Source organism: Furipterus horrens, unplaced genomic scaffold, assembly GCF_987537825.1.
Source record: "Furipterus horrens unplaced genomic scaffold, mFurHor1.1.pri manual_scaffold_1, whole genome shotgun sequence".
NCBI lineage: Eukaryota > Metazoa > Chordata > Mammalia > Chiroptera > Furipteridae > Furipterus > Furipterus horrens.
In genome coordinates, this window is record NW_028327171.1 from 31537453 (window position 1) to 31560975 (window position 23523).

The 23523-nt window shown below is 40.8% G+C and overlaps 1 protein-coding gene across 1 annotated transcript in view; it reads right to left on the minus strand.

The window, feature by feature from the left end:
- Positions 1-6019: 6019 nt before the first annotated feature.
- The window catches only part of GOLIM4 (golgi integral membrane protein 4), a 66702-nt gene continuing 49198 nt past the window's right edge, over positions 6020-23523 (minus strand). Inside the window, exons 9-16 of the mRNA XM_090273564.1 lie at positions 22845-23195; positions 21154-21407; positions 20628-20707; positions 19176-19285; positions 15922-16089; positions 15536-15604; positions 7980-8060; positions 6020-7722 (exon numbers count right to left, since the gene is read on the minus strand). Of these exons, the coding sequence (XP_090129690.1) occupies positions 7573-7722; positions 7980-8060; positions 15536-15604; positions 15922-16089; positions 19176-19285; positions 20628-20707; positions 21154-21407; positions 22845-23195 (1263 nt within the window). The 3' untranslated portion in view covers positions 6020-7572. The remainder of the gene's footprint in view (positions 7723-7979; positions 8061-15535; positions 15605-15921; positions 16090-19175; positions 19286-20627; positions 20708-21153; positions 21408-22844; positions 23196-23523) is intronic.

Here is a 23523-nt window from a genome sequence, read left to right on the forward strand (position 1 = left end):
ATACAGGGAACAGTGAGAACAAGGTCAGCCAAGATGGTAAAGGACAAAAGTATTTCATTTCCAATTACTTAAAACAGTGTATTAATGCAGCAGCTAAGATAATGCTGAGCGCTTGCCAACTTAAAATAGAAAGGTTTATGGGAGAGAGCTAGAAAGCCTTTATACATGAAGATCTCAAAATGCTCTATTTTCTGTTGAAATCATTGCTTTTATAGCAAGCTTTTGGATCATATAGAACAGGTGTCTATGGACTGCAGACCAAATCTGGCATCCTTTCTGTTTATGTAAATCAAGTTTTATTGGAACGCAGCTGTGCTCATTCCTGTATGCAATGTCTCTGGCTACTTTCACAGTACAACAGCAGAGTGAGTAGTTTCAAAAGAGTCTCTATGGCCCTCAAGGACTAAAAGATTTAGTATCTGGGCTTTTATAGAAAAAAGTTTGCCTATCTTTGGTATAGGCTAAAGAATAAGAATATACAAGTATTTTTTAACTTTATTACAGTAATCCCTGAACTTTTTAATCACAGATTACGTAGACCTTAAAAGCAGATAGAGCCAGGAGAAAACATGGTAATCAACAGACTGATGAAACAGCATGCCATTACTTATTAAAACTTGATACATGTAGGGCACTACGACTAAAAGTTAAAGAAAAGTATTTCTTTTTTTTTTTAATGTTTTTTATTGATTATATTGTTACAACAGTTCCAATTTTCTCCCCCTTGTTCCCCTCCCCCCAGCACCCCCCTCCCCCAGCAATCCCCCCCAAGTCCATACCCCTGGTTCGTAAAAATTAACTATCCCCCCCTCTCAAATATTAGGACCCTTTGTAATCTTGTAAAGGACAATGGGCGAAGGTCTCAAGCTCCTCTAGCTGCTTCAAGCTGGACAAGGAAAAGTATTTCATTGTACCCTACTGTTGTTGTGCCTCATAAAGAAAAATATAATTCTGAAGTCAGTCAACATTCTTTAGGTTGTACATGATAGAAAATAACCTCAAAATTGCTTAAAAAAAAGGGGGGGGGGTAAGGGAGGGAGATTAATTGGCAAATAAAATAAAAGGAAATTGGCACCTGGGAATTTAAACACCATTCTCTTTCTTTATGACTGATTCCCTCCCTTTCCCACTTTCCCCCTCTCTCCCTAGACCCCAACCCTGTCCTTTCTGTGTGGGCTCCATTCTTTCCTGCTGCAACTGGATTTTTTCCATGTCATGGGGAGAATGGCTGCTGGCAGCTCCAGATGTACATTTCCTGTCCTCACCGGAGCCAGAGAGCATTTTTCTTATCCAGTCTCAGCAGAGAAATCCAAGAAGACGGAGTACAATGATTGGTTTGGGGTTCACCTCTGTGGTGATGGGGTTAGGTCTTTCTATGCATGAAGAGCAGAAGAGGAAATGGTGTGTGGACAAGGGGACAATCAGTGGATGAGCACAGAGCTCAGGAACCATAACAATTGCCCTCCCACATGGTCACATGACCCAAGGAAACTCGAAGAGGATATTTCATCTATCCTTACAAGGGGCTTAGCAGACCTCTCATAAATGATAATTGATTAATATATTCTGATTTTACCCTCTAGATTTTACATTTCCACTCAACTGTTTCTCAAGAACTTCTTTATTCCTGATGCTATAATTGATGCTTTAGAGAAGACAGACATACAGTGTTACATCTTCTTCTGCTCCTATCCTTCTCAGGTCAAATAATTCTAATTTCTTGTTCTTCCTCAAAACCCTATGGCTGAGACTTTACTTTTTTATTTTGCAAAATTTAAAATACACCTTCTTAATATATGAAACTCAGAATATGATCGTGGAGAATGATCTATACAACTCTGCCTATATTTAGAATTAACATTGGAATCAAATTCACTTTGGGAAGAAATTGTCCTCTGCTAGTTACTCAAAATTGTATGATCTTGAAATAATCAATATTCTCATTTTCCAAATGAGGACTATAAGCTATTCATTTAGTAAATATTTATTGAAAGTATCAGTGCTTAGGATGCAACCATAGACAAGAGAAATAAGGTCTCTACCCTCATAAAACATATATGTCAAGTGTATAGACGAGTTAACAGTTGTTTCCATACACTGCAGTAGGTACTGTGATACAAAACAGGACACTACAGGAGGAGAGAGAAAAGGTATGCAAATTAGACTTGGTGGGGGTGGCGGTGAGAGGTAAGACCCTTCCCTGAGGAACTGGTATCTAAGGTTCTTGAGACCCAGAGGAATGAGCCAAGCACATGAAAGAAGAGCATAGGGATTGAACAGTATCTCAGGGGAGAGTTGGAGACAAATTTACCGAAATATGAAGGAGGCTGATGATTTGAGAGAACTGAAGGTTAGTCAAGTGATAGTCAGGCGTCTTCAGGTGGCAAGCCAACTAGTTCAAACAGAAAGGCAGAATTTTTTGGCTCATTAATCAACCTGTGGGTGAACTTGGCTGGCACCAGGGATGGCAAGAAACAGGTACTGAAAAAAAATGCATCTCTGCTTCTGCCCTTTGCTTGTCCTTGTGGGTTAGGTCATCTGCTCTCGACTTCTATGGACTCTTTTCTCCACACAACTGAGAAGATAGACACCAGCTCTCCAGGACTTACAGGACAGTAGCAGTGCCATTGGAGATAGAAGGCTCTTGCTATTTTCCATTTTCCAGGCCTGTAAAAATGTCAATAGTTGTGCAGGGTCTGAGATTTTACCCACCTTACAGGGTAAAATCAGGTTAACCTGCCACAGTTTCACAGATGCTGGAAGAAGACTCTTGACTGACTGCTGGCTCAGGGACAAATATTTCTCAAGGCACAGCAGGCAAGGTGAGCATTGTTTCTGTAGGTTTCCCTTGGGCCCCAAGTGTCAGGGGACAATGTGGAGCACCCAGGTGGATATGAGCTTGAGTCCTAGCTGAGGATCACTGCTCTTGGGCAACAATCCTATAAATGGACTACTAGCAAACTTGTCCCAACTTTTCCCCCAAGGGAGAAATTATTTTTATCATCCTAGTCAGGGGTGATACTAGCTTTAACTTTTGGCTATTTGTTAGGCAAGAATATATTTTTTTTTCCTCTTAAGAGGCATGGTGGAAACTTTTTTTTTTTTCTTCAATCATATCATTTTTATGGATGTGCCCAGAGTTACATTATATTTTATAGCTATATAAAACATATAGCAATGTATAACATAATATTGTTAATAGCACATATTATGGCTAATAAGGGCTGTGATATTAAACACAGTAATGCTTTGCTTTTAAAAAATATCTCTAGAATCAACTGAGAAAAATGTAAAGAAGGAGGAGCAACTTACTTTTATTGACAGGGTTAAAAAGGTATGAAATACTTAAGAAATTGAATGAAATTCAAGCCCTTGAAAGAGAAATTAAAACAACTTCGGGTCATACTGGAATTTAACGATCACTAAGAATAGCATTAAAAGCACAGAGGTATGCAATTTCTTTATTTCTGAGAAGATAGTCCAGGAGAAAAGCTGTCATAATAGGTGTAGAAACTCCATAACTGCCCTTCAACAAAAAAATCCCAGGGAAGAAATTCAATCATGTGCCCATCTTGGATCAATTATTTTGCCCAAGGGGATGGGTTAGTATTATTGGCTCTATTCAAGTTGACTTCTCATTGAACGGCAGGCATCAAGGTCACTTACTAAGACTCAATGGTTTGGCTGAACTAAGTGGCTGGGTTGGTGGAGAATGGGGTGATCTATGGGCTTCATTTCAAAACTAGTTTCTCTTTTCTATCCTAATGGCTTGGACAGAAAGGGCCCAGATGTCTGAGAGGGGGAGAAACCTAAAATACTCCCCTCAGCCCAAACTAAGTATAGTGGGAAAAAGGGTTTTTGGACAAGTGTGATGTGCCTTGCACACCTACCTCCAAAGAAGCCCTTTTTCCCCTAATATGGGACACCGAAAAATTAATACTTGCCTTTTGTCATCTAGTGGTTATGGATTGAATGATGCCTTTTAACCCTGTTGTCAAATCTATTGCCCCCAGAATACAACAAGGATGCCAGCCTGTTAAACCAAGCACGCCATTGTCCGGGGACAGCCAACTGACCTAGAGTCTGCACGATCCTTCACCATGTGGGAAGGCCACCCTCCCCTCCACACCTCCATTCTTATTAGGGACTTCTGGATCCAACGGTAGGTAGGATGACAACCATGTCCAGCTTGAAGCAGCTAGAGGGGCATGAGACCTTCACCCATTGTCCTTTATAAGATTATAAAGGGTCTTAAGTCTGAGAGGGGGGATTGTTCTTTATTGTTATAAAAATTAATTAATTAATTTAAAAAATAATATAGGAAACGGTGAAGCCAGAGAACTTGTATGCACGACCCATGGGCATGGACTGGGGGTGGTGGGATTGCTGGGGGAGGGAAGGTACTGGGAAGAGGGGAGCAAAGGGGAAAAAATTGGAACTATTGTAACAATATATTCAATAAAATATACTTTAAAAAAAAGACATTAGGAGAGAAATGTGCTTGACATGGATGACTCACATTTACTATGATTCAGTTTAGAGTATAAATTATAAGGCTGAAGAGGTAAGATGGGGCCAGATCATGAAGAATTATGTAGGTCATACTAAGGAGTGTGGAATGTTTCACATGTGCAATAGTGATATTAAATCATTTTATAATGTGGTAGTGTTAACTTTAGAAAGATCACAGTAGCACAGATTGTAGTTTGGTAGGAGAGAATAACTGAGAAGTTAGGGGACTGTTACAACAGTCCCGATAATGATGACAGGGGCCTGAACCAGGGTAGGGGGGATGGAGAGAAATGGGCAAAGTTAAGGATACTTTGGTAGCAACTACAGGGAGAAAAGACAGAACCAAGGACAAACTTTGTTTTTTGTTTTGGTAGACTTAGTGAATTGAGATACAGAACCTAGAAAGATAAGTGGGTTTGAGGTGGGAAATGCAACCTCAGCTTTGAACATTAGGAACTGGAGGGTGGTAGGACAGGTCATAGAAAGCTAGAATGAGATGGATTAGGAGACGTGTCGGAGACACGGGTGGGAAGAGGGCTAAGCAGAGATCAGACCTCTAGGTCAAAACCCAAAGAACAGATATTTAAGGGGAAGACATAATAAGAGAAATCTGCCAAAAAAAATTTTTTTGAGAAAGAGTAGCCAGAATAGAAAAACTAGGAACAGATAGTACAATGGAAGCCAAAAGATGATTCAATAGAAGTTAACCTCATTTAAAAAAAACGGTTGTACAACATGCCATAGTATAGATGTATCGTGACATAAATAAACGAACTAACAAAGCAAAGATCTCAAAGCACTTAAAAATGTCAAATAGCCTAGAACAAACTTCTTCAGTTGCAGAGAGGAATGAGGAACTTCATCAAGCTTAAAGAATCACTGTGGGATAAAGGGGTCCTACTAAAACACTCTTTATTCTATGGCATTCAATAAATGTAATTTTCCTTTATAAAAGTGAGTCACCGTGACTTACGTGTGACTCAGATCATACTCTCATTCCCAGATCTTTTTCAATCACATAACTATTCAGTCATTATATTTGTACTGATGCAGCTTTTTTATTCGTAGTAAATGTGCCTTTTTTTTCCCTTCTGATTATGTCACTAGTATCACATCCTTTGACTTATTGGTTGCACCAGAAGTCATAGATTAATTGGCAAGATAAGTACAAGTGACAATTTATTTCTGCTTATCTCATTGATGTAGATAAGCTCTGGCTGATCGGTTCTCTTCCAGACATTAGCTAAGATGGCCATATAACTTGTGCCATCCTGAGAGCAGTATTGTTTGTGATTGTTGCTTTCCTAGCAGGAATTTAACAGGGTTTTTTGCTGTTTTTATTTTGTGTGTGTACACATGACACTCACACATTTCTGTATTTGGTTCTTATTCTTCTCCCCAGAACTAGCACAAATAAAATAAAAATTCTTAGCTCTCTTTTAAGGACAAGGGTGGAAAAAAAATCACATACCAATCCAAGTAGAGAAAGAGATAAGGAAAATAACAGTTTGAGAAAGACATTTTATAATTTATTTATATATATTGGTACCTCTTAAATTTTTTCCTTTTATGAAAAAGAATGTTATAAAATCACAAACTATTAAAAAATCACATACTTTAAAACATTTATCACTTCTTTTTTATAGCTTTATTGACTATTACCAAGTTTCAATATTTCAAATAATTAAATACTGCAACTGGGACATTAAAAATACAAACTAATTTACCAAAATAATTGTATTCTGAATATTATGTACAATATTATACATTTTACATTACATAAAGGGGTTTTATACATAAAGGTAAAATTTGATTTATGATTATTGAAAATCCAAAATATATTTGAAGAAACATTCCTATGCATACATACACAATCACTCAAGTGGGACAATCAAAACCATACATGAGTGCGGTTACTAAAAAATAAAATTACATTCATACCACAATGGTAGAAACTGAAATGTTTTTATTAACTTGAGAGTATTACAAAGCCACACACATGAATTATATAACATAATTCTATATATCTAAAAATCTTGATGCTTGAGACTGAAATGTCTCTATCCCAAGGGAACTTTCTGATTTTTAATTTCATTATTTTAAGTAGCTCTTATAATTCATCATCATTAAAATGTTTATCTGTGGGCATAATGCAGACCCAACCCCAGCAATCAGAAAGGTCATCAGGGTTTATCATACCAATGTACAGTTTTTGAAAAATTATCTTATTCAGTTGTACAGTTTGGTATGTCTTCATATTCATACTTGTCATCAAAGTGATTACATATTGCGGCACAGAGCTCACAGGGGAAATACATATGGCTGTCGGGGATTAGATAATGAAACAAGGATATCACCACATGGCTTTGGAAAAAAACAGAATGGGTTCTCACATAGAAGACACCACCATACACAATGAGTTATTAAACAACGTGTCAGTCCTTCAAAAAAGGTTAATACACTAAGCTGTCATACCTTGTTTGAATACTGAAATATCTAAGTCCAGAATACCGTGACAGGACAAGTCTGAAAAACAATGTCAGTCTGTAACGGATCTTACTCCAGAGAGACACAGACGGTGAAAGTTCTATCTGAATTATACACAAGAACCTTGAAAAAGGAGCAATTAGTAAACTGGCCATTCTCTTTGTCTGCACAGCGTTTTTTTGCACTATTCCTTATTTTGAAATCCTGTACTTTATCAAAGGCAACCAACAGAACACCTGGAAACTAGAAGACAGAGAAGCAACAAGTTGAAACATGTACAAAACTGATGTCCTTTCCAACATCATATAATCCTTGAAAAATGAGATTCAGAGCCTAAGGTTTGCTTTATTGTTTTTCTTTTTGCTCAGGTTTAGCTTGAATATAAAAGAAGCTCTAACCTAGGTTATCAAAATATATCATATAATTCTATAAGCATTTCTAATACAAAAGTTTTAAAAATCTAAATACTTAATTTTTGTAATTAAATATCCTAGAGTTCAGTAGGCAGGTTTCTTTTTGAGCAGCTTGTAGGGAATCTGTCGGCTGAGCGCTGTCCGTGAAACGGGGGTGCAGCTACATTTCAGCTCTTCGCTGTGATTTCTCAGCAACAGCCACCCCATCATCTTCCTCTTCTTCCTCCTCCTCGTAGTGTTCTTCTTGGCCTTTGGGGCGTTTGTCACCTCGAACTTCTCGTTCCTCTCCATCATTGTTTTTGTCATCGGCCTTAAAGTTAAAAGAAAAAAAAAAAAGAGTTACGGCATCAAGTTAATGAGATAAGTAACCCCCCCTTTTAAACAAAGGGTGAGAAGTTATCCATTTTTGGAGAAAGGAAGTGAAAAATAATGTTTGAATAGGCAACAGTGCTACAGTCTTCTGTAATCTTATTGCCACAAATTTTCCTAAGTCTAGGTTGGCCTGTTAACTCCATGGCACCTAGATGTGCCGACTGGTATATATCCAACTTTTATATACACACATACATTTTCATCATTTTCACCATAGGTCTCTTCAGCATTCTGCTCCAATTCCCTCTTCTTCTCCTCAGTCAAGTCTTCCTGAACCTAAAACAAACCAGAGATACTAGATGACACTTTTATCATTTAGGCACTTGAAACAACATATTCTGATTTCTAAGAAGTTCATTCAGAGTAGCAGCAACAAAATTAAACTATTTGAAAAAAGATAATAGTCAAAGATTTGAATTGTCTATTAGCTATGAAGAAATGTACAATACCCCTACTATATATTCAACTGTCTGCTGTACCTAGATGCATACCTAGCACACTGCTTAATAAATACTGTGGAATGGATGAATAAATTAACCAATGCAAATAGTATCTGCTCTGTAAAGGGACAGAAAACAGACCCCATGACCTATACATAAGGTAGGAAAAAACTGAGAAAAAATGTGCATATATATTTCTATGATTAAGAATAAAGTTTTCTGGCTAAAATATCCAGAATATAGTTATTAAACTGCCTCAAATCCCTATTTTTCTTCAGTGTTCTGACAGTCATGACATTTGTTTTAAATAGTTTTTTGTAGTGTACATTATTACTGTATGTCATTGATCCCAATTATTTTTCAAAATGCAAATCAAAGGTATCAAAATATTTTTGCTAAATAATCTCCATTCAATGATCACATTCCACAAACTATATGACTTAGAAAAAATGTTAGAAAATATTTTCTAACTATTTTGGAAACCATACATATGCCAAATGGTTTAAGTCATTTGAATACATTTCAAAAATTTTCTGGCTATTGATTTAGCATAATGTACTGTCCTGGTACCAACAGAAAATCTTATCTCTTTAAGAACAGTGGTATAGAGTAAGTCTCCTAGAATAACACAAAAAATTGCCTGATTGATTGATTGATTGATTTTGGTGCAGAGGGGGCAGGTGTTAAAAGTTCCAGAAATGGGCAAGAGAAGGAAGTATACAGGTGTTCTAATTAAGGAGCAAAAAGTTAAAAGTTGTCTCAAGATGTTTAGCCCAGATGCAACAGGAATGAATGCAACCTACCTCTCCTGTTAGGAACCTACAAAGATGACCCTTCAAAGATGCCCTTTACAGAGCCCAGCCTTCATGAACCAGCCCAATGCCAGCTGCACTCATAGCCCCTGAAATATGCTGACACAGAATAAATTCATTCTGGGGACAGAAGTGTAGAACATCTTTTGTGTTCAATGTCCTGGTGGGGCGAGCTAGAGAGAAGACACACTGTACCAGCAGGCTCTACCTGTGACCATGACATTGTTCTGCCTTTAGTCACAGAACCTCATAACAATATTCCCCAGGACATTGGGATGAAAATGATGAAGCACTTATTTCAAACTATATTAAATTCTCACTAATTGAAACATCATTAAATTGCTCAAGTGTCCCGGTCAATTTCAGTGAATAGATATGTCTTCTATAGCCGGTGAACACTAAACATGACTTAGTTGGGGTTGGAAGGAAATGGCCTTGAAACTGCAGTATTGCCAAAAGAATATACAGATGAGGGTCAGCACAATGTTTCTATAAAGGGTCCATATAGTAAATACTCAGGCTTGCTCGGCCATAACGTGTTGCATCTACTCAGCCTCACCACTGTAGTGCAGAAGCAGTGTCAGACAATACGTAAATAAAAAAAAACAAGAAGCCCTCACTCACAAAATAGGCCAAGTCAGTAGTTTGCTAACCGCTAACACTGACTATGGAGTCAGACAAACCTGGACTAAAAGCTTGGTTCTGCAGCTCTCCTGGCTGTAATAACAATGAGGTCATTTGTTTTATTATAAACATTTTCAAGCACAGACAAATATAGAAAATAATTGCATGGACGCCTTATAGTCATCACCAAGGTTAGAAAGTCATCACATTGTTGTCACACTTGTATCACCTATTGCTTTTCTTTATTTTGTGATGAATTATTCTTCAAAATTCCAGACATCATATAACTTCATCCGGACCCATCTCAGTATACATCTCTAAAAACAATGAACTTCTCTTATATAACCATAGTGCCATTAAACCATCTGATAAATAACTCCATGGTATTGTCTACTGTCTAGTCCATACTTACATTGTCCAGATTGTCTTACAGACGTTTATTTACAGTTGCTTTGTTCTAGTCATCAGCCAAACAAAGGCCACTCCTAACTTAGGTTCTCCTCTTTTTTCCTCAATGTTATTGATTCCTTGTCCTAAAGAAAGACCCACGTTCTGGATTATTTGCTTCTTTAAGGCATCACTTAATTCATTCCTTCAGCCCCAACTTTTCTCATGAAAGTAAGTTAGCTTAAGGCATAAATGAATTCATACTCCATTTGCAAAGCAAGGGTTTTTCAGAGGTGAAGCTGTAGACGTCTATTTTCATCACACCAGGAGGTACTTAATGTCTGTCCCATGTTTAAGTGAGGCTGAGATCGTTTGCTGAGCCCGATGGTGACAGCCTGGTTGTCCCTGGAGAAATCCCTGACTTCCATTCCTCTAGTAATATCATCCATTGATTATTGCTCTTAAGTCAATTGTTTTAATTAGGAGTTACAAAAATGCTTCCTAATTCTGTCATTCCTTCAGCATTTACTAACTTCTGTAAAGAAGAACTTGCCCATAGCAGCTATTTAGTTACATGTGTGATTGCATGCTGAGAATACTTAATTATGTCAGCCTTTAAAATAAGGCCTCAGTGGGCTCTAGCCATGGTTTAACAATAACAAGCTGTGTGACTTTCAAAAACTTAGCTACCCTGTCTGAAGCTCAAGTTTCTTATTTATAAAATAAAAGAGTTTGATAAAAATATCAGTGGTTTTTGTGTGTTGCATATGGGGTGTCAATGGATCTCTTTATGACTTTGGTAAGGAAGTCATTATCAAATGGGTATTAGAGATACACATATGTTGCACAGAAGTTTCAGGAGGTTCAGACTTCCCAAATTCCACATTCAACCATCTGTCCTCTAAATAGTGTGCTCTTGAAACATCAGCATCAGCATGGGGGCTTGTGTACAACTCTGACTTCTAGGGTCCACCACAGATATGACTAAAACCTCCAAGGGTAAGGCAGACCCAGAATTGGTATTTTTCACACACTCTCCAAGGTCTTAGCCACAGCAAAGACAAACAGCCACTTGACTGAATGATGTGGATACTGGCTAGAGTGACAAACAGTCTTTTTTATGAGTTCTTTCTTTTCTTACCTTGGGATCTGTTGTAGAAAATTTAGGTTTACCATATTTCAATATAATCTGAAGTGGGAAGTACTCATTTAAATTACTCTTTAATTGAGGGAACCCACAAATGAAATTTTTGGAATTTTTTAGATTTATAAATATGTCTTATTATTCTAGTTACATATTCTTCATGCTCGGGGCAAAAGCATAATGATTCAAATTCATCTTAGAAGCATTAGTGAAAAGGAAAGAAAATGATATGGAATTTTGAATTTTAAAATATGATGGGACTAATAACCAGAAGCCAAATGTTAGTACTTTTTTATAATGTAGACACACCAATTAGGTCTTCCACATTTGACCCCCTTTAGTATCCAGTTCAAGATGATGCAAACATTTTGTTAAAGATTTCCCAATACTGCTCCTCATGGCTCATTTTTGTTCATTGAACTCTGATGTTTAAGGCCTTTTTTAAAATTGTCGTTCCCCACTTGCTCTCCCCTGCTTCCCAACTGCCCCCCGCCCTGGCTCTCACAGTCAATCCCCACCTGTTGTTTATGTCCTTGGGTGATTCATACATGTTCCTTGACTAGACCTTTCCCTTTCTTTCCCCCTTACTTCCCACTCCCCTCCCCTCTGGTTGCTGTCAGTTTGTTCCTTGTTTCTATGCCTCTGGTTCTATTTGTTTGTCTTGTTCATTAGGTTCTTCTTACAGGTTCTAATGGTATTTGCCCTTCGCTGCCTGGCTTATTTCACTTAGCATAATATTCTCCAGTTCCATGCATGCTCTCGCAAAAGGTAGGAATTCTTTCTACTGTATAGTATTCCACTATGTAAATGTACCATTTTTTTGATCCACTCATTTACTGATGGGCACTTAGGCTGTTTCCAGCACTTGACTATTGTAAATAATACTGTTTTGAAAAATAGGTGTGCATAGGTTCTTCTGAATTGGTGTTTCAGGATTCTTAGGGTATAATTCCAGCAGTGGATCACTGGATCAAAAGGAAGTTCCATTTTTAGTTTTTTGAGGAAATTCCATGCTGTTTTCCATAGTGGCTGCACCAGTCTGCATTCCCACCAACAGTGCACAAGGGTTCCCTTTTCTCCACATCCGCATCAGGACGTATTGTTTGTTGATTTGTTGATGATGGCCATTCTGACTGTGTAAAGTGATTTCTCATTGTGGTTTTTATTTGCATCTCTCTGATGGCTAGTGATGTTGAGCATTCTTTCATATGCCTATGGACCCTCTGTATGTCCGCCTTAGAGAAGTGCCCATTCAGGTCCTTTGCCCATTTTTTAATTGGATTGTTTGTCTTCCTGGTATTGAGTCATATGAGCCTTTTAGAAAAGGCCTCCATGTGATGTGGTGAAGTTTAATAAATAACCAAAACAAAACAAAACAGGTCCACTGAAACGGAAGTGGGTTTTGGCTAGCTACCCCTGTCCCTGTCTCTGTACGTATCAATGCCTTTCTTTTACCCATTAAAGACGTTATGGGATGAGCCAGAAACCAGAGGGCTGAACTGTAAGTAGTCAGGAATTTGAGGATCCAAGGCCTTCAGCAATGTCAGCTGAAGTGATGGGCACCACTCCTTGCTGAGCGATGTTTAACAGGAGGGTTTCTGCCATCTGGACAGCTTCTTCGTGTGGTGGTTCACAGGCTGGCAGTGCCTTGTGGTGCTCTCCCATGAGTGTTCAGATCAATCTGTTTTCAGTTATACTGGGGAAACTGAGCACTCAGAGCCTTCAAGCCATATTGCATCTCCATATTCTTTCGAACATTTAGTCTTAAAGCACAGAGCACTTTTAGGGGCAATGTCATGATTTGTCTTATTTGCTCCTAAGTAGATAAAAAATCAGCTCTGTTAGCATCACCATATGGATGCCTTTCCCACAAACAATCCCAAACAATAAACAATGGATGCTTGTCAACAACCATCATCTTACTGTCTTTGAAGGGTGACTAACACCACTGCACAAAAGAAGATGGGCACAACGTAAATTTCCTAAAAACGAATCATGCTGGTTTTGGGTCCTCTGCTCTCAAGAAGTCAAGTCCCCAGTCTGAGAGGCTGAACCTCTGAATAGGTATTGCCCCAGCAAGATGCACTGCCTCCCACGGGGAGGGCAACGGGCAAGAGCAGCGAGCCTTACACCGCAGTGGTTAGCTGGGCAGCCGAAGACTCCGAGGCTTGATGGAGATAAGAACAATGTACATCACAAGTATTCTACGGTTTTCAGTGTCTCACAATCACTGATAAACAACACAATACGTGTTCTCCCACACAGCACTCCTCTTATTTTTCTTATTTCACTACAGACTGCTGAGAACTTTGTCTCTGACTGTTACTAGTCCTTGAATGGTATTTAGGAACCACTTTTCTTCACCCTCCTCATGGGAAGAACTAGGAACAATGGAAAGAGGTGGGAAGATCCAATAATGACCATCTCAGGAACCATCAGAAAAAGACAACACAGCCTGAATAAGGGGCGCTCAGAGGCAGAGAGGGAAGTCACCCAGGGAAGAAGGGCATGCTGGGCTTCCTCAGGGAGTTCTCTGGACAGCCATCCTAAATGAGAGGGTGTGGCAACCTGGACTTAATGCAAGAGGAGCTTAGAAAGTGAGCACAGAGGTGCTGAACCCAGGGGTTCTGAGCAGGAGGCGGGCAAAAGAGAAGCAGGACCAGGGGCCTGGTGTGGGCAGAGGAAAAGGCTCCCTGGTCAGTTTTGCCCACCAGAGGGAGGAGGAGCCTGGGCCCAAGGGAGTGGCTGTGGAGGGTGAGACTCTAACCTCCAACCTGGTCACCATTCTCCCCCCTTCCCGCCCCTGCCCCGCCTGCCCCCGTTTTCTTTTCTTTTTATCCTTCATCCCTCTTGGATCACAAGATTTCTCTCTCCACCTTAACTCATATAACATAGAAGTAATGAAATCATCAGTAAATATTGATTACAATTTTATGTTTACCCTTCTGAATTTTTAAACGGAAGCCAAGGTGAACCTCTCTTTTAATTTCTCAAAGATTCTTGGCATCTGCCATAATAAACTACTATTAGTCTAGACATCCTGTTACAAGTCCAGATGAGTATCTTTTTCTTGCCAAATGTCTTAATATTCAAGGCTGCTAGTTTCTCTCACGCTCTCTTCTCATAAGACACCTCAGGGCCTTGATGAGGATGAACAGCAGGATGAGAAAACAGAGAATACAAAGATCAAGCTCATCTGCGTGCATGTGACTAGCGACGCATGCTGCCCATGGCTGTAAAGAACAGCGTCCTTCCGCATTGCTGGTACACGTACACGTCTTAGCATTAGCTCTGGGAGACGACAAACGCAGTGAGACTGAGCAAGCAGACCTAGTCGAGGGAACTGTGTATGTGAGTGCGGTAGCACAGTGTTGTGAGCAGGGCCTCGAGTGCTCGGGTGGTCTCTTCAGGCTGCAACTGTCCATCTTCTCATGCGGTGCCCCCTTAGGGCGAAAGCCACACACACTAGCAAGATGCCTGGCTGAGAGGCACCCCTACAACAGGGATTTAATTTACTGGGCCATTTACTGGTCCAAAGAGAGACTCAACAGGTGGAGGGGTGGGGGGAGGCTTGGCCTCATCAATATCATGTCCCCAAGTACTGGCTTCAGTCATCTGTAAAGTGCTGTGATGAAGCAGCTGTGACCAACAGCAGTCCTCAGTCAATTACCAAACATGGCACCACGATGCTCTAAACCCAACTAATAATATGTCAGAAGTTTGCAATAAAAAAGCAAACTAAAATGAGAGGTTAAGAGATCCTACTAAAAGGCATTTCATTCAGCTGAGCTCTTTATATATTTTTCCTTTTTATTTTAATTGTTAAATTTAATTAAGATACCAAATTCCTGGGAGGAAAAAGGCTTAAAGTTGAGACCATGAATTAAAAAAAAAAAAAATGTCTGCAGGGTGCAAACTGTATTCCGACAGACACTGTGGGGGTACCCTGTGGGGCAGGCACCTCGCTATGTCTACAGAGAAAGTTGCAGGGGTGAGTCCAGACTCCCTCCATGTGCAGAGCTTTGTCGTCCTCTCCTTTATGAGGGAAAGATACAGGAGAAAATATTCTCACCAGGATCACATACACCTAAGTCCACTATTCCCGAAAGGCCAAATGTCTTCTTAATGCAAACTTTCTAGTGAGAACCAGAGAGAAGGGATTCTGTTACCCTGCTACTGTGAGCTTCTAACCAATGTCTCACTCTTGACTAAGTCTCATCCTGCCTAAGTCTTTCTGAACATTTCCATAAAAGGCATATCGGAGCCAATGACGCTGAGGGTGGTTTAAGGTTCGTGTGAGGCACCAAGCAGTGGGATCAGCCTCCCCGCATCCCACTGCCTTACCTCCTCCTCTCCCTCCTCCTGGTACTGCTCATCAACATTATCCTCCTGCTGGTCTGGATTTCCTGCCATCTGTTGAAACAATAGGGGAGGCTCAGGTTACTGAACGCTGGAAATGTTTTATAGTGCTCAAAGAACAAGCATGCTGCCACGAAAAGTGGACTTTGAATGCATCAGTGGCCAGGAAATAATGAGTCATGTTCCCAACACAAAGCCCAGGACGCCCGTCACTCTCTCTGAGTGCAGGCACATCATTCCATAAAATGGCCTGAAAACGAGCCAAAGAGGCAAACCTTCTGTCATTGCAGGTTATGACTAATCTTTTGCATAAACCAGGCATTTATTAAATACTCAGGACAAAACCGCCCTCCCTAGAGGCCTCTGCCTACCACCAAATGCTCCTCCATTTCTGCATTCCCTTGCTTTTGAGGACTTTGCTTCTGCTCTTCATTCTCATCTGGCAAATTTTCTTCTCTCACTTGCTCAGCTTCCTCAAATTCATCTTCGCCTTGATTATTAGGGTCATCTGCTGGGTTTATATCCTCTACAGCTGTCCTCTGTAAAAATTCAATAAGAAGCCATCACCACTTCAAAACCCAGGATCAAGTGTAATTTCATTTGAAAGGCCACACGTGGGCAGAAAATGAAATCATCCTTCACCGGATGGTTCAGATCCATCCTTGCCAAGACGCAAAGGTACATACCCCACTGTCAAAAGATAAAACTCTTGTGTTATTTGTCAGGGGCTGGTGAGTCAGAGGAAATATGACAGGCACTTCTTTTCTGTGAGTGATTCCAAATTAGTCCTCACAGCTTTACTATCACAAGTAACATGAGCAAAACTAAATAGGCACAAGAAAGATAGTTAATAAAAACCAAAAGACCAAGTAGGAGAAATATTAAATGGGAGATTTAGATCGGCAAATGATAACCTCATTCACTCGTATGCTGATTTTCATAGAGACAAGTTTTCCTTCTCAAGCTATTGACACATAAGTGAGTGAAAAAGCAGTGGAAGAGAAATAAGGCCGGCACCAGAAAGGACCAAAGAGGGGCCTAAGAAGGAGACAGGAAGAGGGCTAGTTCAAAAGTAAATGAACAATTTCTAGTATGGGTCATGTTTCTTTATAACAAACACTGTCAGGACGCTGTGCTGGCAAGATGTTTTGAAAAATATCTCCCTCAACCCACCTCCTCCTCCCAAGTATCTCTCAGCTCCTGTGTTCAACAAATTCCCTTCATATTACCAACTTTAGAATTATCTTGCTCTTCCACTTAAGCTCCCCGAGTGCCTTTCAAGATGAAACATGACCTCATAAAGATTCAGATGCTGGAGTCTGAGCTCGACGGAAATGGTGATGCTACGCTAGCTTCCCCATCACTCCAGTGTTATCAAGGGGACACTTCACTGAAGCTGCAAATGCTTCCCAGAGGTGGTGCGCCTCAGAGTAAGATTTAGTCCCTCTCGGCGTTCTCCAGACATGACGCTACTTCAATTCACTTCTGAGCCTTGAACGTGCTCAAGAGCCCACAGCAGTCTCCGCTGAACTATTCTCTGTACATCCCTGGCTATACACTTCATTCAAGTGCAAATGACACTTTTTGGGGCAGGCAGAGAGTGACAAATCATTACCCGCACACCAAACTCCAGTTACTTTCCCATCTCTTGTCACAGGCATTTCTTTTTGTGCATTATCAATAATTTGTGTGGAAACAGCAAAAATGTCATGCATTCTCCTCAGAAAAAAATGACCAAATCTTTTGTAAAACTTAATAAAAATACACACACTAGCTCCAACTCTGACCAAGTAATGACTCAACAGGCATGGTGGTTATATCCTAATAAAATACTAGATGATGAATTACACCTCCCTAAGTTGGAAAACGGTGAAGGGATTAGTAAGTACAAATGGGTAGTTACAGAATAGTCACCAGGATATAAAGTACAACATAGGGAATATAGTCAATGATATTGTTATAACTATGTATGGTGTCAAATGGGTACTAGATTTATCTGGGTGATCACTTTGTAAGTTATATAAATGTCTAATGATATGTTATACATCAAAAACGAATATAATATTTTATGTCAAATGTAACTGAAAAATTAAAAAAATTATTAAAGAAAAACTAGCCCTGACTGGTGTGGCTCAGTGGGTTGGGCATCACCCCACAAATCTAAAGGTCACCGGTTCAATTCCCAGTCAGGGTACATTCCTGGGTTGCAGGTCAGGTCTCCGATTAGGAGCACATGAGGCAACTGAGAGATTGTTTCTCTCTCACATTGGTGTTTCTTTTCCTCCCTTCCTGTCTTCCTCTCTTTCCCTCTCTCTAAAAATAAATAAATAAAATCTTAAAAAAAAAAGGAAAAGGAAATGAAATAGATAAGACAGAGAGGGACAGGTGGGTTAACAATTCTAATGAAAAGAAGGCATGGTAGAGAGGCCAGTGTTTCCCAGTGTGTTCTCCAGAACAAGTAAATGGATGACAATAAAGATTATATAGTCAAGTAATCAAAGCACACAGTATTCCCCGAATGTCACTGAATACTCACCCTTTCCCTGCCCCCCTTCACCCCTCTCATCCCACTCCCAGGCTTTTGCCACTCACTTTGTCTATCTCTCATGGGCACCCCCTTCCTCTTTCACAGTCTCTGACTCTCCTAGACTCTCCTGCTCTCTATAGCTCTTGCTCTTTCCTGAAAACAGTTCAGAGCTAGGATTCCTTGGAGCACACCTTCAAAATGCTAATTCCACAGCTGGCAGGCAAATGTGTTCCGCCTTCCCTCCATGAAAGTTAAGTGGGACAGCCGTTTCCAGCGAGGTGGCTTTAAGCAGCTACCGGGAAGACTTTCTCAACAGTAATCAAGGAAGGATATGGAGCCCTTTTCCAATCCCCTGGATGGATATAATATAAGCAGGGCCCACAGGACAGCACAGACTACATTTTATAAACATGGTGGTTGGTTTACTAGCAAAAGATGACAGGAGAGCTAAAGTAAGTTATAAAAATCATCTACACACAAGCACAAGACATGCCTATTCAACAACGCTTGCCACAGAGGCAAGGCCAAGGTCCTAGACCATCCAGCTGAACTGGGAGTCTTGGTCCTTTCCTCGTAAACACAAGATAGCATCATGGTACTTGAGAAATTCTTTTTTCACTTCTCAAACCACACATTCTAATCCATGGGTTTATTAAAAGGTCACTGACTGCTGCGAAATTACAGGCACGTGACAAACATAACGCCCTAGCAGACTGCTCGCCATGCTCAATAATACTTAATTTCTTTTCTCGGGTTCCCTCCCCAGCTCCCATACTTGCCTTGATTTTTTTTTTATCCTTCAGAATTACTACAAGTTTCAATGCCTTTCAATTTTGCCTTCATTTTTTAAATACTTTAATTCATTAATCTAAGTCATTAGAGAAAGAATCCCTCGATGTTTTCCCAGAGCAAACTTGAACCCATGTTTTACAGTTAACAATGTTGCTCATATCGTTTAACTATGCAAGCGGGCCTTCTTCTGCGCTGATGAAATAACAGGCCAGTCTGGAGCCAGAGGCGTTCTATCAGGCAAACCTTCAAGTTTCCTTTCCGCCTTGTGAGTTTCCAAGTGTCGCAACCAGAAGAGGGGACACTTACATCTGCCTCAGATTCTGGGTCGGCTTCAGGCAGCCCTTGTTCTTGAGGCACGTGTCCATTCTCTGGGTCTTCTTCTGCCTCATCTTGGTGTTGGTCATCTCTCTCATAGGCTAGCAAATCAAAGACACCGACATCAGCCCAGATGAACCAGACAGGATTCTCCCCTTTCACTAAGCCAAAGCCACCAGTAGGCTTTTCCAGAGACCATTTACTCAAACTCTGCTCCAACGAGTCTAACTCAAAATCAGGTGTCGGTCTCAGCTTTTCTAATAGCGCCCTCTCCTCTCCCAGAGCTTGCGTGTCAGAGGTGAGAGTACCACCACAACTCTCTGAAACAATGTTTATAGCAGAGACTGCAATTCTCCAACCCCTGCCCCACTGTGCCAAAAAATAACAATCAAAACTCTCTCAAAAAAATCCCAGTCAACTGGACATTGCTAAATTGACCAAGTAATTTTGGGTACTATCAAAGGAAATAGCAAGGTGCCAAGAGTAGAAATTGATACTGTTTCAGGAAATAAAAGAAAGAACCACCCCATGTGTGGAACAAAAACACAAATAGTGTCCATCATGTGACCTCTGACATGGAGGCCAGGATGACGGCCACAGCACAGATACGTCCATTATACTTACACAGACACTGACTTGCTGCTTTTTGAAAAACAATATTTTTATATAAATAATTTAGATATGAGCATACCAAGAGAACAAGTAACTATTTTAGTAAGCTATAAGAGGAAAGGTTACGTATATGGAGACTAACCTGTAAAAAATAAGTAACTTACCATTAGGTTTCAATTGCACTGGGAGATTTGTTAAATAAAGAAGTGAACAAACCATTCTCTAGTCTTACTGATAACAGAACAAAAAAGCTTAAAGTGCCTCACAGGGAACATAAGGAAAACAATTTCTTGACTCTAAGGGCTATAAAATATCAGAACAGGCTATGGAGGGAGTTCGGGTAATCACCTTTCTTTAGACTCTTTAGAGTGCCAGAGAGACCGTTACTTTCTAGTTCTATTATCACAGCAAGCCACATTCGATAAATTACATACTAGATGCACATGATAAAGGAAAGTTACTACTGAGTTAATTTTTTAAAACTTTTAAGGCAGTGATCCAAAAGGCTCCAAGGTAAGGAGAAAAAGGAAGAAATTTCCCAAAGCATAACTGTCTTATGGTAACGTGTCAGAGGTAACTATTTAGTATAGGAAAGCTGCAGCTACTATTTCCTTTCTACTCTAACCTGTCACAGAGAAAACGTTATCTTGGGCAGGTTTGTCTACTGTGATGCACTGGTTAGGAGGATTAAGAAAACCACCACCACAAGACCCAAAAAAGATACATGGAACACAAGTCTCCTTTGCATGTACTCAGATATGCACATACCTCTTAGTTGATCTATATTATCAAGCAATCTTATTAAAACATTCATCATCTGAGAAGCCTTACCACCTCCCTCTTCTTGGATGGCCTGGTCCTCTGCCCCCTGAACAATATCATTATCCACAGCATCATAATGAGCTCGCTGCCTGCAAGGGGCACAAACATCATCAACTCAGCAACACAAATTAAGCAGCACAGTTTGACACAAGTCGTTTATCTTTAAAGACAGTAATAAACTAATTTTCAACTTTTTTTAAAAACCACAGAAACTTCTTTAAAAAAACTGCAATTAGGTTTAATAAAGATTCTGGATACACTTTCAAGAGATACCTTATAAAAGATAAACTATCTTTCAAATGATAAAACGAAGTTAGCACAAAACCTGCTAGGTTATTCTAAGACCAACAATACCATTTTTAAGAATGCACAAAAAGGTTGATTATTTTTAAAATTAAATATCTGGAATTTAATTCTGTCCCGGCTGCAGGAGCAATATGAGCCCCTCAAGTTTACAGATAACAAATGCCCTAAGCTGTTTTCCATCCGCTTATAGAAACCAGAGGCAGGGCTGTCCCACCCATCAGAAGGCTACCGTAGCTGCTCTGGGTGCGGCGGCCGCGCCTCCTCGTGCCGGGCCTGCCTCTGCCGGGCCAGCTCCTGCGCGAGGAGCTGCTGCTGCTGCTGCTGCCTCAGCAGGTGTCCCTGCAGCCTCTGCTGGTGCAGGGCCTCCTGGTGCTCCCTCAGCAGCTGGGCCTCCTCTGCGCGCCTCACTGCCAGTCTCTGCTGTTCCAGCTGCTCCTCATACGGCGATCGGAATTTGGTAACTGGCTCAGCTGAAGGCAGCACCTGGGGAAAATTAAGTTGCCCATGAGCAATAGCAGTCAGGTCCTCTGAATTCTCCCTTCATTTGTTTCTCCTGACAAACTCTGGGGATAGGGATGGGGCATTAATGCCTATATCTGTCAGGTGAACTGTGGTGAAACATGTGTTCAATGGTCACCCAACTCCCTGTGTGTTGCCCTTGGCTTCTTAGCAACTGAGCCTCCCGATTTACTGGCATTAAGGCCAATTTTCAATGTGCTCCCTCTCAAATGGAAGAGGACAAAGAGAAGACATGAGTTTTGAACCTTAATTAAACTAACGTTCAAAAGGCCCTGCTTTAAGCAGAACTTGGTGACCTCACACTAATTGGGGCAATCTGTGAACTTTAGGCTAAAGACCTAGGGATTCTAATTAACTCTAGCAATGTCCACATCAATTCCAGGCAAAACATCACCAAAAATGTGAAATTTCAAATTAGGGTGGAAAAGCAGAGAACCAATTTTCTTCCAAGAAGCAAAGAATGGGCGAGAAGATAGCACCTTCTGATACGGGAAGATCTGATACGGGAATTTCTAAATCCTGCTTCCCACGGAGAGCTCTACCACTCTCTCCTCCACCCCACAACTAATACAAGTACACACAGGGAGGAATTACTTTTGAAGAAAGCCACAAAGGACATAAAACTTGGAGAGGCTTCTTGAGGCTAAGCTTGCAAAATGAGAGGGCAGCTACAGAGGGCTTCACACCTACTCAGCCTGAAGTCTCAAGCAGCTTGAAGCCTTGGAAAGTTCAAGGCCAAACACAGCTTCAGTTATAAATAAACACAGCTTGAGAATCTATGCAAAGACCAGGTGGTCTATTGTTGAGTATCAGCATAGAGACAGTGGAAGAAAGGTACCTAGCTGCATTCAGTGTTGCTTTACTTTCTTTTAAAGTACCATTTACAAAAAGAATAAATGATGTTTACACATCTTACTTATGTGAGAGGGGAGTGGTCAAAAGGGGGAGCCTGAGCAGAGGTTGAACATGCTCACCTAGTGGAGTATCTTTAAGTGATAACATCAGCTTTTTGATAACTTAATAACTACCTTGAAGGGGAATGGGCAAAAGCCAGCACACACTTGAGAGTAAATGTACAGGAGGAGACCTTTGATCACAGAAAATCGGACGCTCAGTAAGGTGCTCACCTGTGCTGCTCTGTCAACAGGATGTGAGCATGTGCCTCCTGCACTGTGCACTATGGACACACGATACATACATGTGCCCACAGCTCTTTCTCTTTCCTACCAAGATTTTTCTTAAGTATGAAAGTAGCTCTGCTATGAACATTACACAAGAAAACTTAAATGTGTGCATGTAACATTCAGTAAAATCACTGCATTTTTATTTTAGAGATTGTCATATATTGGGAAGCTTTCTTATGTAATACTTAAAAGCGAAGCCACACACCCCCTCGCCCACCTGAAGTGGATGACCTCCGGCCTCAGCATGAGCACGCCCTTCCAGAAGGTTGGCGTCTTCTTTCCGTTCATGCTGTTCCTTCCACTCCCGGTCCTGCTCCTCTGGGGACGGATCGTGCTCCTCCTCGAGGTGTTCGGCCTGCCCGACCTGCTCCATTGCCTCCTCCTCCAGGGCCCTTCTGTGCTCATCCTCCACCTGGTGCTCCTCGGGCCTTCTGGCATCCGCTTCTCGCCCATTCGGCTCTGCTGGAGCCTGAAGTTCTGGGTCTTTCGGGTTCAGAGGGGAAGGTTTTGTTTCTTCTGGTCTCCCAGGCCCCGCTTGGTGCTGCCACATGTCACTATTTCGAGACACCTAGGCCAAGCACAAACCTGGAAATGACTTCTATTTAGAAAGCAGCAACATAATTTCTTTATAACCATGTCTGTGGGGTTACAACATAAGCGAAATCCTGGAGTCTAGAAATACAGAGTCCTGGCTACAAAGGATGGCTTCAGTGGAGCCACCTGACTCTCCTCACCGGGCAAGCTAACCTACCAAGTGGAGGTAACAGAGCGAAACTTCGTCCGGGAAAGGCGGCAGCACACGGCCCGAAAGCGGAGCCTGTGAGTGACCGCGTCTCAGCATCCCTTTCCCCAAAAGCAGCCAAGCTCTTGTTTGCCCTCAGCATAAAAAGGGGAAA